We start from the raw sequence: 14,738 nt of genomic DNA on the forward strand, positions 1-14,738 counted from the left end.
CTATGTGACCTAATGTAATCACACATAGAATAAGTGACCTAATGTAATCAAACATAGAATAGATGACCTAATGTAATCAAGTATAGTTGATATGATCAAAGCAGAAGACCCAGAAAAGTAGTATAGCAGTCACTCATTAACGAAGGCAAACAATAGTCACTTGGGGAAACAATGAATACTGCTTAGTGGCTCACTTTAGTAGTTGACCATAATAAACAAGAGAGAATAAAGTAAGCAGGTATTTCCACACATTCGGCCTAAGTCAGCTAAACCACGATTGTTGCACAAGTAGAGAAGTGAAGATAAGGGCAAGAATTATAACCACCATGGTTTAAGAGACAAAGAGAAGAAAAAGGCAGCGACCAATCTTGAATAAGACAGATAAAAGGCAACTAAAAACAATGGTGGCCAAGAGCAAGGTCCGGCTGTAAAGTAAGATAATAAAGATAAGAATCTTGAGATACGGAGCTGAAATGTACATAAAAAGACTGTAAGCCTGAGGGCTCATCGGATTGTTCCGGACATCCCGATTTTATTCTCTTGTGCTAGGTGAATAAAGTCTACTGCTTGGAAGATCGCTGTTCAGACTCTCTGTTTTAATCGATATACACGAATTGTCGTCCTGGGGAACCACGACAAAATTGGCGCTGCGAGCAGGGTTGGAGAGAGATCGCCCAGAAAAGCATCTGGAAGGAGTGGCGGAGACGGAGGTCCGACCGGGGCTGGACATCCCAAAGCCGGCATTCTGACAGCAAGGTGAGCAGATTTGTATTGCATGTAAATCCTTGTTGTCGGAAAAGGGATCTCGAGGCCCGGCGCACCCGGCTCTCTACTGGTCCTGGATCTCCCCAACCCAAAAGATATCCTGCATAGGTAAAACTAAATTGTGTAAAAATTTTGAGAGACTGAGTCTGATCTGAAGAGTAGAGCTTTGCATGCAAAAGCGCGCTGAGAATACTGTATTGTCTGTGAATGGGTAAAAAGTGAGACGGGAAAAAGGCCGAACGCTAAAATAATGCAATTAGGTTAAGTCAAGCGGTTTGGAGCGGGTTTTTCAGGTTACGACTTGCCCAGAAGAGAGTAAGTGTGGGAAAATCTGCCAGTCCAAACCTACCCAGGGCCTCGGGTAAGGGACGTCAACCGAGAGGGAGAGAGATCAGTGAGAGATCACTCTCTGACCTAATACGGTAAGTCAAAAGCACAGGAGTGGAATCTAACCCAGAGAAGGGGATTAGCAGCTAGAATAGAAAGGGTAAAAGACCAATTTGAACGAACTAGTCTGAGGTAGCGGCGTGGAGGACAGAAATAAGAGGGAGGATCGGAACACAGGTAGGGTAATAACTAACAACTTGGAAAAATTACACTGACAAAAACCACCTAGTGGCGAGATTGGTACAACAGGTTGAGAAGAAAAGTCAGGGGATTAAAAAGTAACAAAAACGGAAGCAACACTGGATTGGAAAAAGATTACACATATAACTAACTTAGAGGAGATAAAAAACGAGTGGCCGTATGTAAACTGGGAAGGAATAGCCGACAGGAATTGGATAGACGAAATAAAATTGGAAACTCTAGAGAAGTTAATAAAGGAATCCGACCGATACAGGATTTCTGTACACATAGACGAGCAAGTGAAAACCTACTACCCTATAGCCCGGGAGAGGAAGATAGTGCCGGGACAGGGGACTACGGGGAAGTGGATATCAGGACCCCGGTTAGAGTTACAGATATTGGCAAGGGAAACCCAAAAGAAAGGTAAACAGGGAACTGAGCACGGAAAAGTAATACAGCAAGTAATAATCACTGTGATACCTAACTCTGACAGATTAAGTGATAAAAATTGTGACAGTAGTCCGAAAAGACGAGTAATGGAACACAAAGTTAAAACACCAGTGGAGATACTAGGGGATAAGTTCCCAGCCCTCAGGGGAGATATAGAACACGTCTCTAAAAAATGGGCCAAAAGAACAAGTAAGACCAATACACAGTGGCCGGAGGAAGGCACATGGGACGTAGAGAGGTGTGGGGACCAGAAGGGAATGATAAAGAACTATAAAATTAAGGATAGGTCGAGCAAAAGAAGGGAGAAGCGAGAAAAGGAGTTAGAGATACTAGCACTATTCGAACGAGAGGGGAAAGAGAGGAGAAAGGTATGGAGGGGAGATAGGAGGCAGATGCCAGTGCAACTTCAGGAAAAAGCAGAATTGGAAGATCCAAACGTAGCCCCGCCCCCATACTTAGGGGAACAGAGCTCCACGGGACTGTACCCAGTTATATCAGGCACAATGAATTTTGAGGGAGAATATAACATAGAACCAGTGACGAAGGAGGAATGGGCACAAAGGGAGAGAGAAAAGAGACAAGGTATAGAAGAAGCGGCTAGGAAAGCAGAAGAGGATTTGGATGGGCTGAGTCAAAGAAGAAAGGAATTGGAGGAAGAAGTAAATGCGGTAGAACTTTTGGAATGGGCAAAGGAGGCAATGAAAGTGGATAAGGAACGAGAAGGGAAAGGAAAGAATGTTAGAAAAGGATGTGAGTGGAGAACAGAAGATGATCTCTCCGAGTGTGGGAGTGAGACATCACAGGGAAAAATAGAAGGAAAGAGAGTCGGAGTGAACAGAGAGGAAAAAGAAAGAGAGGAGATATGCTGGGAAGTGCCCAAAGGGGCAGACAGACGAAGAGTGGGAAAACCATGGATGTGGAAGCACCCAGAGAAAAATAGAATAAAGGGAAAGATGGAAGAAGAGACAGAAGAAAGTAGTGAAGACGAAAGGGGACAATCAGAGGTAGGGGAACAAAGAAAATCAACGCGGAAAAAACACAAACCTGTGAAGTTTCCAGCTGAGGATAGGAGAGGGAAAAGGATGCTCCCGGTGATTCTGAAGGGTGGCAGACTGCAGTATATCCCTTGGTCAGGTCAGGATTTGCCTAGTTTAATTAATGAATTACCCAATATTTTGGATGGAGCTGGAAGGTGGATTGGACAGTTGGAGGCAGGAATGGTGGGAAAAAGGATGGGACTGGGCGACATCAAAGCTCTCCTGACAAAGGTGCTAGGGATGGACCAAATGGCGGAAGTAATGAGACGTGCTGGCATCCCGACCGCAGCTTATGACCCAGAGGTAGATGGGACACTCATGGACCCGTATCGCCACGACATCTGGCAGGCACTGCGGGATATATACCCCAACCGAATGGATGTAAAAACCCTAAGGGGAGAGCCATTGGGTGAGGAGGAGAATGCAGCTGTGTATGTGGAAAAGCAATTTAAAAAATGGAGAAGGGACACGGAAAGGGACATTTTAATAGACCCGCTGACCAACTCCATGTTCCGGGCTGCAATCCTAGAGGGCTTGCCAGTCCCAGCTAAGACAAGACTGGAGGAAGTAGTGGGCTTGGACTCAAAAAACTACCGAGAGTTTGTGGATTATGTTGCACATGCAGTAGAAAGACATCGCAAAGAGGAAAAGAATGCAGACAAACAGCTGAAGGAGATACAACGTAAACTCCTTCAGGCACAGTTGGAGGAGATCAAAAGCTAGGATAAGATAAAGGCAAAAGAGGATCTCGTACCCAGAAAAATAGCACCGATGGTGGTGGAGCACAAGTCAGAGGAAATACCCGCACCAATAATAGGGGGGAGCGGAGATGGAGGCCAGCCCATCATAACCTATAACATTTCTGCCTTCCCACTGTCCATGAACCCAGAAGCCTATGGCCTAAATTATCAAAACCCACACGCCCAGCAAAGTCAGACTGACTGGAATAGAAATGGGAAAGGACAGGGAGGTGGTAGGCCACCCTATCAGAATCAGAGAGGACAGGGACAGGTTAATCATCAGACTCCAAGACAGGGACCATTGCCTGGCCCTCCAGGTGTGTGTTGGGGGTGCGGGGAGGCAGGGCACATAAAAAGAAATTGCCCGCGGAATTCCCACAGGCAGGGAGAAAACCAGCAGCAGACAAGCCAGCAAATGATCCAAGTGTCACCGAACAGCATCCCGATGTATCAAGGGCCGGTAAACCATCAGAGTTCCCCATAGGGAGGCCCAGAGAACCCCAAAATGGTAGGACAGTACGTACAAATAACAGAAACCGCAGAGCAGGAACCTATAGTTAACGTTAGAGTAGGAGGGATCGAGATCCCCATGATGATAGACACCGGCGCCACATGTACGTGCATACAAACGAAATATGCGGATCACTTACCATTGTCAAACCAGTTTGTAAAAACTGTGGGGTTCTCGGGGAAAGTAACATTAGCTCGAATGACGACGCCGGTGCCTGTTACCATTGGAAATAAGACTACCCATGTACCTATTTTAGTATGTGATAAAACTCCTTTAAATCTATTGGGAAGGGATGCAATCCTAGGTCTAGGACTGAAATTAGAATGCAATGAACAAGGAATTGATTTGATGGGGATGTATTCACTTGAGATACCAGGAAAAGAAAGGGTTAATGTATATTGGTTAGGAGATATAGAGGAACAAGTTAAGAAACAGATATGGGAAGTTTGGGGAAAACTTATAGACGCCAGGATACCACAAGCCAAATGGCCAAGAACAGAATTACACAGTACAATGATATTTGATGAAAAACAGGAACCTGAGGTACAGGAGAAATGGGAAAGGGAGGCGTGACGAGAACAGGAAATAAAGTCAGGAAGCATTTTAATCGGACTAGAGGGAGCGGCCCTCACAATCATTAAGAATGAATGGGTTGAAAAATGGTTCTCTGTATCTGGAGCGGAGCCACATGTTACATTGAAAGTGAATCCGGGATATAGATCAAAAGACCTAGGACCAATGGTGTTGAGGGCACAAGACTTAGAATTTGTCCAGACAGACAATGTAGATATTTGGACGTCCAGCGATGGACAAATGATGAAGATAATTTTGGATGTTAAGATGCTTGGGAAACCAAAGCAAATAACAATAGGAGTGCAAATTGAGAAACAGGAACTGGAGTGGAGAGAGAGTTTAGAGCAGGATTTGAACTCCCTCCCGCAGGAGTTGTGGTCCAGACAGGACACGGATGTAGGGAGGGTCAAAACCGCTAATCCAGTTGAAGTCAGATTAAAGACAGGACGCCAGGGGCCTTATAGGCCGCAATACCCAATCAAGACAGAAGCAATTGAAGGAATTAGAGGAACAATTAAGGGATTGATAGAAGCAGGAGTATTAAAAGAAACCCGGAGCAGGTGTAATACACCGCTGCTACCGGTAAAAAAGGCAGACGGAGTAAAATGGAGATTGGTGCATGACCTCAGAGCAATTAATGAGGTAGTGGAAGATATGCCAGTAGAGGTTCCAAACCCTTACACCTTGTTGACAAATATACCACCTGAAAGTAGATGGTTTACTGTGATAGACCTATGTTCGGCATTTTTTAGTGTGCCGTTAGCTCAAGAAAGTCAGTATCTCTGCATTTACGTTCGAGGGGAAACAATACACATACAATAGGATGCCCCAAGGATTTAAACACTCCCCACATGTATTCAATCAGGTGTTGAGAGCAGATTTAAAAGGAGTGCAGTTGGAAGGAACACTGATACAATATGTGGATGATTTATTATTATGCACAGAAACACAAGAACAATGCAGGAAGGATAGTTTAAAACTGTTGGAAAGACTAGCAGAAGGGGGCCATAAAGTATCCAGGAAAAAGCTGCAGCTGTGCCAGGAAAAAGTAGAGTACTTGGGAAGAGAAATATCAGCAGGGCAAAAAGGGATAGCTTCTCAGCAGATAGAAGCTGTACTAAAAATTCCGAAACCACAGACGGTGGGACAAATGATGACATTTTTGGGAATGACAGGATTCAGTTCAGAATGGGTGGAAAGCTATGCGGAAAAAACGCAGGCACTACGAAAGATAATGAAGGAGGCAGGGTGCGAAGAATTAAAAACCAAACTAAGATGGGATAAAGATGCTTCAGACGCATTTGAGAATATAAAGAAAGAGATGGCACAGGCACCAGCATTGGCTTTACCGACATATGACAAACCCTTTGACTTATTTGTGAGTAACAGAGAAGCCGGATTTGCTACAGCAGTGTTAACGCAGGAAAATTGCAAGGGTAGACGAAGGCAGGCTGTAGCATATTACAGTACCAAGCTAGACGACGTAGCAATGGGATATCCTCCGTGCTATCAAGGCCTGGCAGCAGCTTGGTGGGCGTACGAAAAGGCAGCTACAGTCACAATGGGATATCCGATAAACATACATGTGTACCATAAGGTAGCTGAATTGATTGAAAAAGGGAAGTTTGTTCTGACGCCGGCTAGAATTCATCATTTTCAAATGCTGACCACATTCCCGGACATTACGATAGTGAAGTGTAACAGGGCCAACCCAGCTGACTATATGCCATTACCACATGAGGGAGAGGAGCATGAGTGTGTAAAAGAGACAAGAGTGTTTATGAAACTGAGGAAAGACTTGAAGGCAGATAGATTAAGCACAGAAGAGAAGAGGACGTTGTACGTTGATGGTTCGTGTTATAGGGATCATAGGGGAAATCATGCTGGCTATGCAGTAGTTGAACAGAGAGGGGAATCATTTGAGGTAATAGAGGCAAAAGAATGTGAGCAGCCATGCTCAGCCCAGTTAGCGGAGCTTGAAGCACTGACCAGAGCATGTGAGTTAGCAAACGGGGAAGCGGTGGAAATTTATACTGATTCGGCCTATGCCCACGGGGTCTGTCACCTGTTTGGGGCAATATGGAAGCAAAGGGGATTTATGAAAAGTGGAGGAGGACCAATACACCACGAAGGTCAAATCAGGGCTTTAATAAGGGCCATGATGGGTCCAAGGGAATTAGCCATAATTAAGTGTCAGGCGCATAAAAAGGGAACGGATAGCATCACACAGGGAAACACCAAAGCCGACAAGGCAGCTAAAGAAGCGTCAGGATGCATTGAGGCTACGATAGCCCCAGTAGAAATAGCAAGGCCACACCCAGGGCCAGGTGTGGGGAATATCGAACCTCAAATCACATTAGACGATGTGGCACAGTTACAGGAGGAAGCCCCTGTAGCTGAAAAGACAATGTGGAAAGATAGAGGAGCAATACAGGGACAACATGACAAAATATGGAGAAATGGGGAGGGATTGGTCATAGCACCCACATCATTACTAACCATACTAATCAGCGAAGCACATGGAGTGGACCACTGTGCCAGAGGAGAGGTGGCCAGAAAGATCAAGAAAGAAGGATTCTGGTCACCATACCTGCAAAACTCAATTGATTACATACTAAGTCAGTGTGAGGTGTGTGCTCAGAATAATATCAGGAAGGGCATTACTGCCCCAATAGGGCATATACCCATTCCCGAAGGACCATTTCAACATCTATGTATGGACTATGTGGATATGGGAAAGGTGGTGAGGGGGAAAAGATACATGCTAGTGATTATTGATAGATTCAGCAGATGGATAGAAGCAACACCATCCAAAGATCAAGGATCTGGAACGGTGATTAACTTCCTGTCAAAAGAACTTATCCCAAGATTTGGCATACCCATGCAATTAAGTCCAGATAATGGATCTGCTTTTATAGGAAGGGCACTGAGAGAGACGCTCTCAGCGCTCCGAATAAAGCAGAAGTTCGGATGTGTGTATCATCCTCAATCCCAAGGAATGGTGGAGAGAGCAAACGGGACCCTTAAGGCTAAAATAAGCAAAATTTGCAGCGAGACAGGGAAAAATTGGATGGATGCTCTGCCATTGGCTCTAATGCAATACAGGAGTCAGGAAAACAGAATCACACATTTGAGCCCACATGAAATGATGACAGGAAGAGTAATGCCGGTACCAAAGATCAGGGGAACAGGGGGCCCCGCGCTGGAATGTTTAGATCAGGACGCGAGGGAGTATGTACGACAATTAACTATTATACATAGAACTATATTTGAACAGGAAAAGGCCAAGGAGGAGGAGAGCCCTGCAACGGAACACCAGATCAAACTTGGAGATCAAGTATACATCAGGAAGTTCCGGAGACGTTGGAACGAACCGAGACGAGACGGACCGTTTGAAGTCACCAAAGTGTCTCCCACGGCGTTGCAAGTAGAAGGCAGTACACTGTGGTATCACTTGAACCATTGTACCAGAACGGTAACAGGGGTAGGGGAGAGAAGGGAGATTGAAGACAGTGGCAGTGCGGATAGAAGTAGCAGCGAGGAAGAGGTAGAACAACACGGGGAGACTCGTGGGGAGGAGGAACAGAGTCAAAGGAGAACAGAAAGAGTAGAGGATGATGAAAGTAGTTCTGTGCATGAGCTGGCTGATGATACAACTGCCCAGCCTGGGCCTGTTAGTCAAGGGGCCGGGGGAGGTGAGAACAGGGAGGGGGCCTCGTTCCCCACCTGGGACTTGGAAACTATTTCCTTTGAGGACTTCCTTGACCTATGACAAAGGAAAGTGGGATGCAGAGGACATAAGGGTGCAGATTCGGGAAGGTGGAGTATTAAGACAAGCAAGACGTAAACGGTCAGTGAGCACAGATACTATGTGGGAGAAAGCACAGAAAAACATCTGGTGGAAATGGGCTGAGTATACTGGTAAGCAAAACAATGATGGGAAAGACTGTGTTATATGTGCGGCAGAAAAACCACGCACCCAGGTAGCTGATATACCGTGGGGATCAGGAGACTGTTGGACCATGCTGCAAAAATGGAAAAAGGAAAAGTGCCGTACATATAACACATTCCCACAGATATATACGCATAAGAATCGGACTTACAAGTATGACACGATAAACTGTTCAGGAAACGCATGTGATAACCTTTGTAAGGGGAAAATGCCGAGGTGTCAATTCACGTGTATCCTGCGTGCTGGGGCAAAACAGCGCTCCTCCCATGTGGCCCACGAGTGTCCAATATGGCCAAAAACGGCAATGGATGCGGCCCCAGAGGAATGGAGGGTGGAGCCCGACTTACAAATCCAAGACTGCTATTGGAGGGAAGACAGCACGGGAAGTAATTTGGGAAACTACACAGGACAGTGTGAAAGGATTTGGGACATATCCGACATCCGTGGCCTGCTCAACCCTGCTAATCCCAACATGACAGGGGGAATGCCACCCCCTCCCTATGTATTAGAATATCAAGTAAATCAACTGGCCGATCTCTGGTGGCTTTGTGGCCCGGAAAAAGGGCTGCTGGCTCGGTTACCACCGGATTGGCATGGACTATGTGCCCGAGTTATGCTGGCCCAGAGCACTATGATACTACCGGTGGAAAACGGCATTAAATCACATAGAGCTAAGAGGGCGTATACCCTTGACCCTAACGTACAACTGGACGCAATTGGACAGCCCCGAGGCATCCCGAATGAGTTCAAAGCTAGGAGTGAAATAGCCGCGGGGTTTGAATCCATCTTTTTTTGGATCTCACCCAACAAGAATACTGAGTGGATCAATTACATTTATTATAATCAGCAGAGGTTTATTAATTATTCAAATGCTGCCCTGGCGGCCTTAGGAGAGCAGTTGGATGCAACCAGCAAAATGGCGTGGCAAAATCGACAGGCATTAGATTGGCTCCTGGCAGAAAAAGGAGGTGTGTGTGTTATGTTTGGGGATCAGTGTTGCACATTTATCCCTAATAACACTAGTCCAGAGGGGTCATTTACACAAGCCATGAATAAGTTAAAGAATCTTGCGACAGAAATGAAGGAAAATGCTGGGTTTGGACAGGGGGTATGGAGTTGGCTGGATAGAATGTTCGGAAAATGGGGGGCATGGTTTGCCAAGGCTGGAGCTATAGCAATCACAATAATAGTCGTTCTGGGATTAATATTTTGTTGCTTTCTACCCGTCCTGAGATCCTTCCTTACCAGGGTGGCAACACGGCAGATGGTGACTCGGGTGATAAGCAACTCACGCTCAAGAGGAAAAACAGAGGAATGGGGAAACTTTGAGCCGCCCCCGCTGAGTGAATTTACCATGACTTTGGTTGAAGTTGAAACTCGTCACTCTGTAACCTAACTGCAATAGTGGAAGATCGTCTGGTGACAACGATAAGCACCTTGCTGAAGTCCGCGGGGGACCAAAAGAACTTAGTCTGTACACAGGAATCAGTCTTTTTCCCTTCCCTCGACAAGGGTGGGAAGGTTTTTGGCTGATGACTGTCAGGAGCAGGCAACCTGGGGGAGCAACCTAAGAATCAGAATCTGGATAAACACATTATGATAAAGTTAGAACAGGGGCATTGATCCCTGACCAAAGTATTCGGCTCCTCCACATTGCCTGCAAAGAGTGATTAAAATGAAAATGCGAATGGGATCAAGCGAGGGGTTATTTGAGCTTGGTAATTGAGATGAGGCTAGGAGATAGCCTCAAAGGGGGGACATGTTGGGAATTTGTACTGGATATTGTATAAGCTAGGTATGGAATTCAGAATCATAGGTTTTAGTGAAATGATAAAGCAGATTTTAGGTGAGTAGTGAAATAAGTATGTAACCTATGTGACCTAATGTAATCACACATAGAATAAGTGACCTAATGTAATCAAACATAGAATAGATGACCTAATGTAATCAAGTATAGTTGATATGATCAAAGCAGAAGACCCAGAAAAGTAGTATAGCAGTCACTCATTAACGAAGGCAAACAATAGTCACTTGGGGAAACAATGAATACTGCTTAGTGGCTCACTTTAGTAGTTGACCATAATAAACAAGAGAGAATAAAGTAAGCAGGTATTTCCACACATTCGGCCTAAGTCAGCTAAACCACGATTGTTGCACAAGTAGAGAAGTGAAGATAAGGGCAAGAATTATAACCACCATGGTTTAAGAGACAAAGAGAAGAAAAAGGCAGCGACCAATCTTGAATAAGACAGATAAAAGGCAACTAAAAACAATGGTGGCCAAGAGCAAGGTCCGGCTGTAAAGTAAGATAATAAAGATAAGAATCTTGAGATACGGAGCTGAAATGTACATAAAAAGACTGTAAGCCTGAGGGCTCATCGGATTGTTCCGGACATCCCGATTTTATTCTCTTGTGCTAGGTGAATAAAGTCTACTGCTTGGAAGATCGCTGTTCAGACTCTCTGTTTTAATCGATATACACGAATTGTCGTCCTGGGGAACCACGACACTGCCAGGCAGTTTCGGCAGTCCAGCACACAGAACTTTTAATTCGAGACACTTTTGTTACGGGCATGAAGTCTGCGCACGTCCGGCAGTGCCTACTGGGAGTACGCTTGATCTTGCGGGAACTAGGCGGCTCGCTAACTCATTAGAAGTGGCCTCCCATAACGTCCAGTCCTACGCCCCCGACCGCGTGGCACCCTCGTGGGCATCGTCGACCCCACCAGCTGCCAACTCCAGTTCACTGCAAGCCTGCGCCGCGCGGCAGTCAGCCAACCCTGGGGGGGCCCCAAGTGCTATTTTTACGGGCAGAACAAACACCCCTGGCAGCGCTGCCTGGCACGGAGCGCGACCTTCCAATGGGTGTTGGAAGAAGGGACACTTTGTTTCTGTTTGCCAGGCTCGGTCGGTCGCCGCTGTTTCCAGGCCCAGCGTTCCTGCACCCCCCACATGCGACCCAGGGATGCCGTCATCTTCCTCATTGCCAGCCATGTGCGGCCCGTGGACGCCGCCATCTTCTTCACTGCAAACCACGTGCGGCCCATGTACGCCGCCATCTTTGATGCCCCCCGCCATGTGCACGCCGTGGGCACCGCTATCTTCAGCGCCATTTTGGACGGCGTCTCAGGACCCCTGCTCGTCTGGCCGTTCATCGTCTGCCACTACCTCCACCACCGCTGACCAGCCCAGGCCTCCCAGCATCGCCACAGCTCGCCTTGATCACTCTGGACCAGTCCCGGCCCCGCAACATCGTGACCGCAACAACGATGGTGAAGATCGATGGGCATGAAACAACCTGCCTTTTTGTCTCCGGGAGCATGGAGAGCTTCATCCACCCCACTACGGTAAGGCGCTGCTCCCTCTCGCTACACCCAGTCACCCAGAAAATCTCCCTGGCCTCTGGATCCCATTCCATGGAAATCCGGGGGGTACTGCATCGCGACCCTCACTGTCCAAGGCATAGAGTTTAGCAACTTTCGGCTCTACATCCTCCCTCACCTCTGCGCTGCCCTGTTACTCGGCTGGACTTCCAGTGCCACCTCCAAAGCTCAACGTTAAAATTCAGCGGCCCCCTACCCCCCTCACCTTGTGCGGCCTCGCGACCCTTAAGGTCGACCCACCTTCCCTGTTTGCGAACCTCACCCCGGATTGCAAACCCATCGCCACCAGGAACAGATGGTACAATGCCCAGGACAGCACCTTCATCAGGTCGGAGGTCCAACGGCTTCTGCAGGAAGGGGTCATTAAGGCCAGCAACAGCCCCTGGAGAGCTCAAGTGGTGGTAGTAAAGACTGGGGAGAAGCAAAGGATGGTCATTTATTTCAATTGGTACACGCAGCTTGACGTGTACCCCCTCCCGCACACATCTGACATGGTCAATCAGATTGTGCAGTATCGGGTCTTTTCCACAGTGGACCTGAAGTCCGCCTACCACCAGCTGCCCAGCCGCCCGGAGGACTGCCAATTCACTGCGTTCGAAGCAGATGGCCACCTCTATCACTTCCTTACGGTTCCCTTCGGCGTCACTAATGGGGTCTCGGTCTTCCAGCGAGAGATGGACCGAATGGTTGACCGGTACGAACTGCGGGCCACCTTCCCGTACCTAGATAACGTCACCATCTGCAGCCACGATCAGCAGGACCACGATGCAAACCTCCAAAAATTCCTCCAGATCGCCAAACTCCTTAATCTCATGTACAGTAAGGAGAAATGCGTGTTCCGCACCAACCGCTTAGCCATCCTTGGTTATGTCGTTGTAAATGGAGTTCTAGGGCCCGACTCCGACTGCATGTGCCCCCTCATGGAACTCCCACTCCCCCACTGCCCCAAGGCCCTGAAACGATGCCTGGGGTTTTTCTCCTACAATGCCAAGTGGATCCCTAATTATGCAGACAAGGCCCACCCACTCATTCAGTCCACAGTTTTCCAACTGATGGCTGAGGCCCGCCAGGCCTTCAACCGCATCAAGGCAGACATTTCCAAGGCCACGATGCACGTGGTCGACGGGTCCCTCCCCTTTCAGGTCGAGAGCTATGCACCAGACATAGCTCTGGCCGCCACCCTCAACCAGGCGGGCAGGCCCGTGGTCTTCTTCTCCCGCACCCTCCATGCCTCCAAAATTCGGCACTCCTCTGTCGAAAAGGAGGCCCAAGCCATTGTGGAAGCTGTGAGACATTGGAGGCATTACCTGGCTGGCAGGAGATTCACTCTCTTCACTGACCAACGGTTGGTTGCCTTCATGTTCAGTAACACACAGCGGGGCAAGATGAAAAACGACAAGATCTTGAGGTGGAGGATCGAGCTCTCCACCTACAATTACGAGATTTTGTATTGCCCGGGGAAGCTCAACGAACCCCCTAACGCCCTATCCCACGGTACATGTGCCAGCGCACAAGTGGACTGACTCCATTTTGTCAAGGCCCGCAATCTGCCCTACTCCATTGAGGAGGTCTGGACTGTCACCAGAGGCTGCCAGGTCTGCGCAGAGTGCAAGCCGCACTTCTACCGGCCAGTCCGAGCGCACCTGGTGAAGGCCTCCCACCCTTTTGAGCGCTTCAGCGTGGATTTAAAAGGGCCCCTCCCCTCGACCGACCGCAACATGTACTTTCTGAACGTGATTGACAAACACTCCCGTTTCCCTTTTGCCATCCCCTGCCCCGATATGACTTCTGCCACAGTAATCAAAGGCCTACACAACATCTTAACTCTGTTCGGTTTCCCCACCTACATCCACAGTGATCGGGGATCCTCTTTTATGAGTGCTGAGCTGCGTCAGTTCCTGCTCTGCAAGGGCATCGCCTCGAGCAGGACGACCAGCTTCAACCCCCGGGGAAACGGGCAGGTGGAGAGGGAGAACGGGACGGTCTGGAAGGCCGTCCTGCTGGCCCTGCGGGCCAAAAATCTCCCAGTCTCCCGCTGGCAGGATGTCCTCCCCAACACCCTCCACTCCATCCGATCGCTCCTCTGCACCACGACCAACGAGACCCCTCACGAACGTGTGTTTGCCTTCCCCAGGAGGTCCACCTCCGGGGTCTCGCTCCCAACATGGCTGGCAGCTCCTGGACCTGTCCTCCTCCGGAAGCATGTGCGGACCCATAAGTCAGACCCCTTGGTCAAAAGAGTCCACCTCTTACACACGAACCCGCAGTACGCATACGTGGCACACACTGACGGGCGCCAGGACACAGTCTCCCTCCGGGACCTGGCACCCGCCTGATCCCCACCCACGGCCCCCGACCTGACATCACCCCCCCCCCGGCTGCCTCATTCACTCCTGCACCACTCACCCTCCCTCCAGCGCACCTCACCGCAGCCCCCGCCCCAGCAGGATCCGTCCTCCCACTGGATCCACTCAGGGGTGACGAAGACGAGGACAACACGCTCCCAGAGTCACAGGTGACCAAGTCGGCGCCCACATCACCACCTGGACTAACGCGATCGCAGAGGAGGGTCAAGGCCACCGACAGACTGAACTTGTAATGTTTTCCACAACCCCTGCTGGACTCTTTTTTTAACAGGGGGTGAATGTGGTAGTCACATGCAGTATTATATGTATTACGGTAAGGCTCGTATAATAGAGGTACATGGGTAAATCCCTGCCTGCTGGCTCCGCCCAGTAGGCGGGGTATAAATGTGTGTGT

General features: G+C 48.4%; 1 protein-coding gene across 1 annotated transcript; it reads left to right on the forward strand.

Annotated features, from left to right (window-relative positions):
• Positions 1 to 745: 745 nt before the first annotated feature.
• On the forward strand, positions 746 to 9,991 carry LOC140409448 (uncharacterized). Its single transcript, XM_072497881.1, has 2 exons — positions 746 to 873; positions 7,921 to 9,991. The coding sequence occupies exon 2, from the start codon at positions 8,258 to 8,260 to the stop codon at positions 9,989 to 9,991; it is 1,734 nt and encodes a 577-aa protein (XP_072353982.1). The 5' UTR covers positions 746 to 873; positions 7,921 to 8,257.
• Positions 9,992 to 14,738: the final 4,747 nt, after the last annotated feature.

This window comes from Scyliorhinus torazame, chromosome 3, assembly GCF_047496885.1.
Source record: "Scyliorhinus torazame isolate Kashiwa2021f chromosome 3, sScyTor2.1, whole genome shotgun sequence".
In the NCBI taxonomy this organism is placed as follows: Eukaryota; Metazoa; Chordata; class Chondrichthyes; order Carcharhiniformes; family Scyliorhinidae; genus Scyliorhinus; species Scyliorhinus torazame.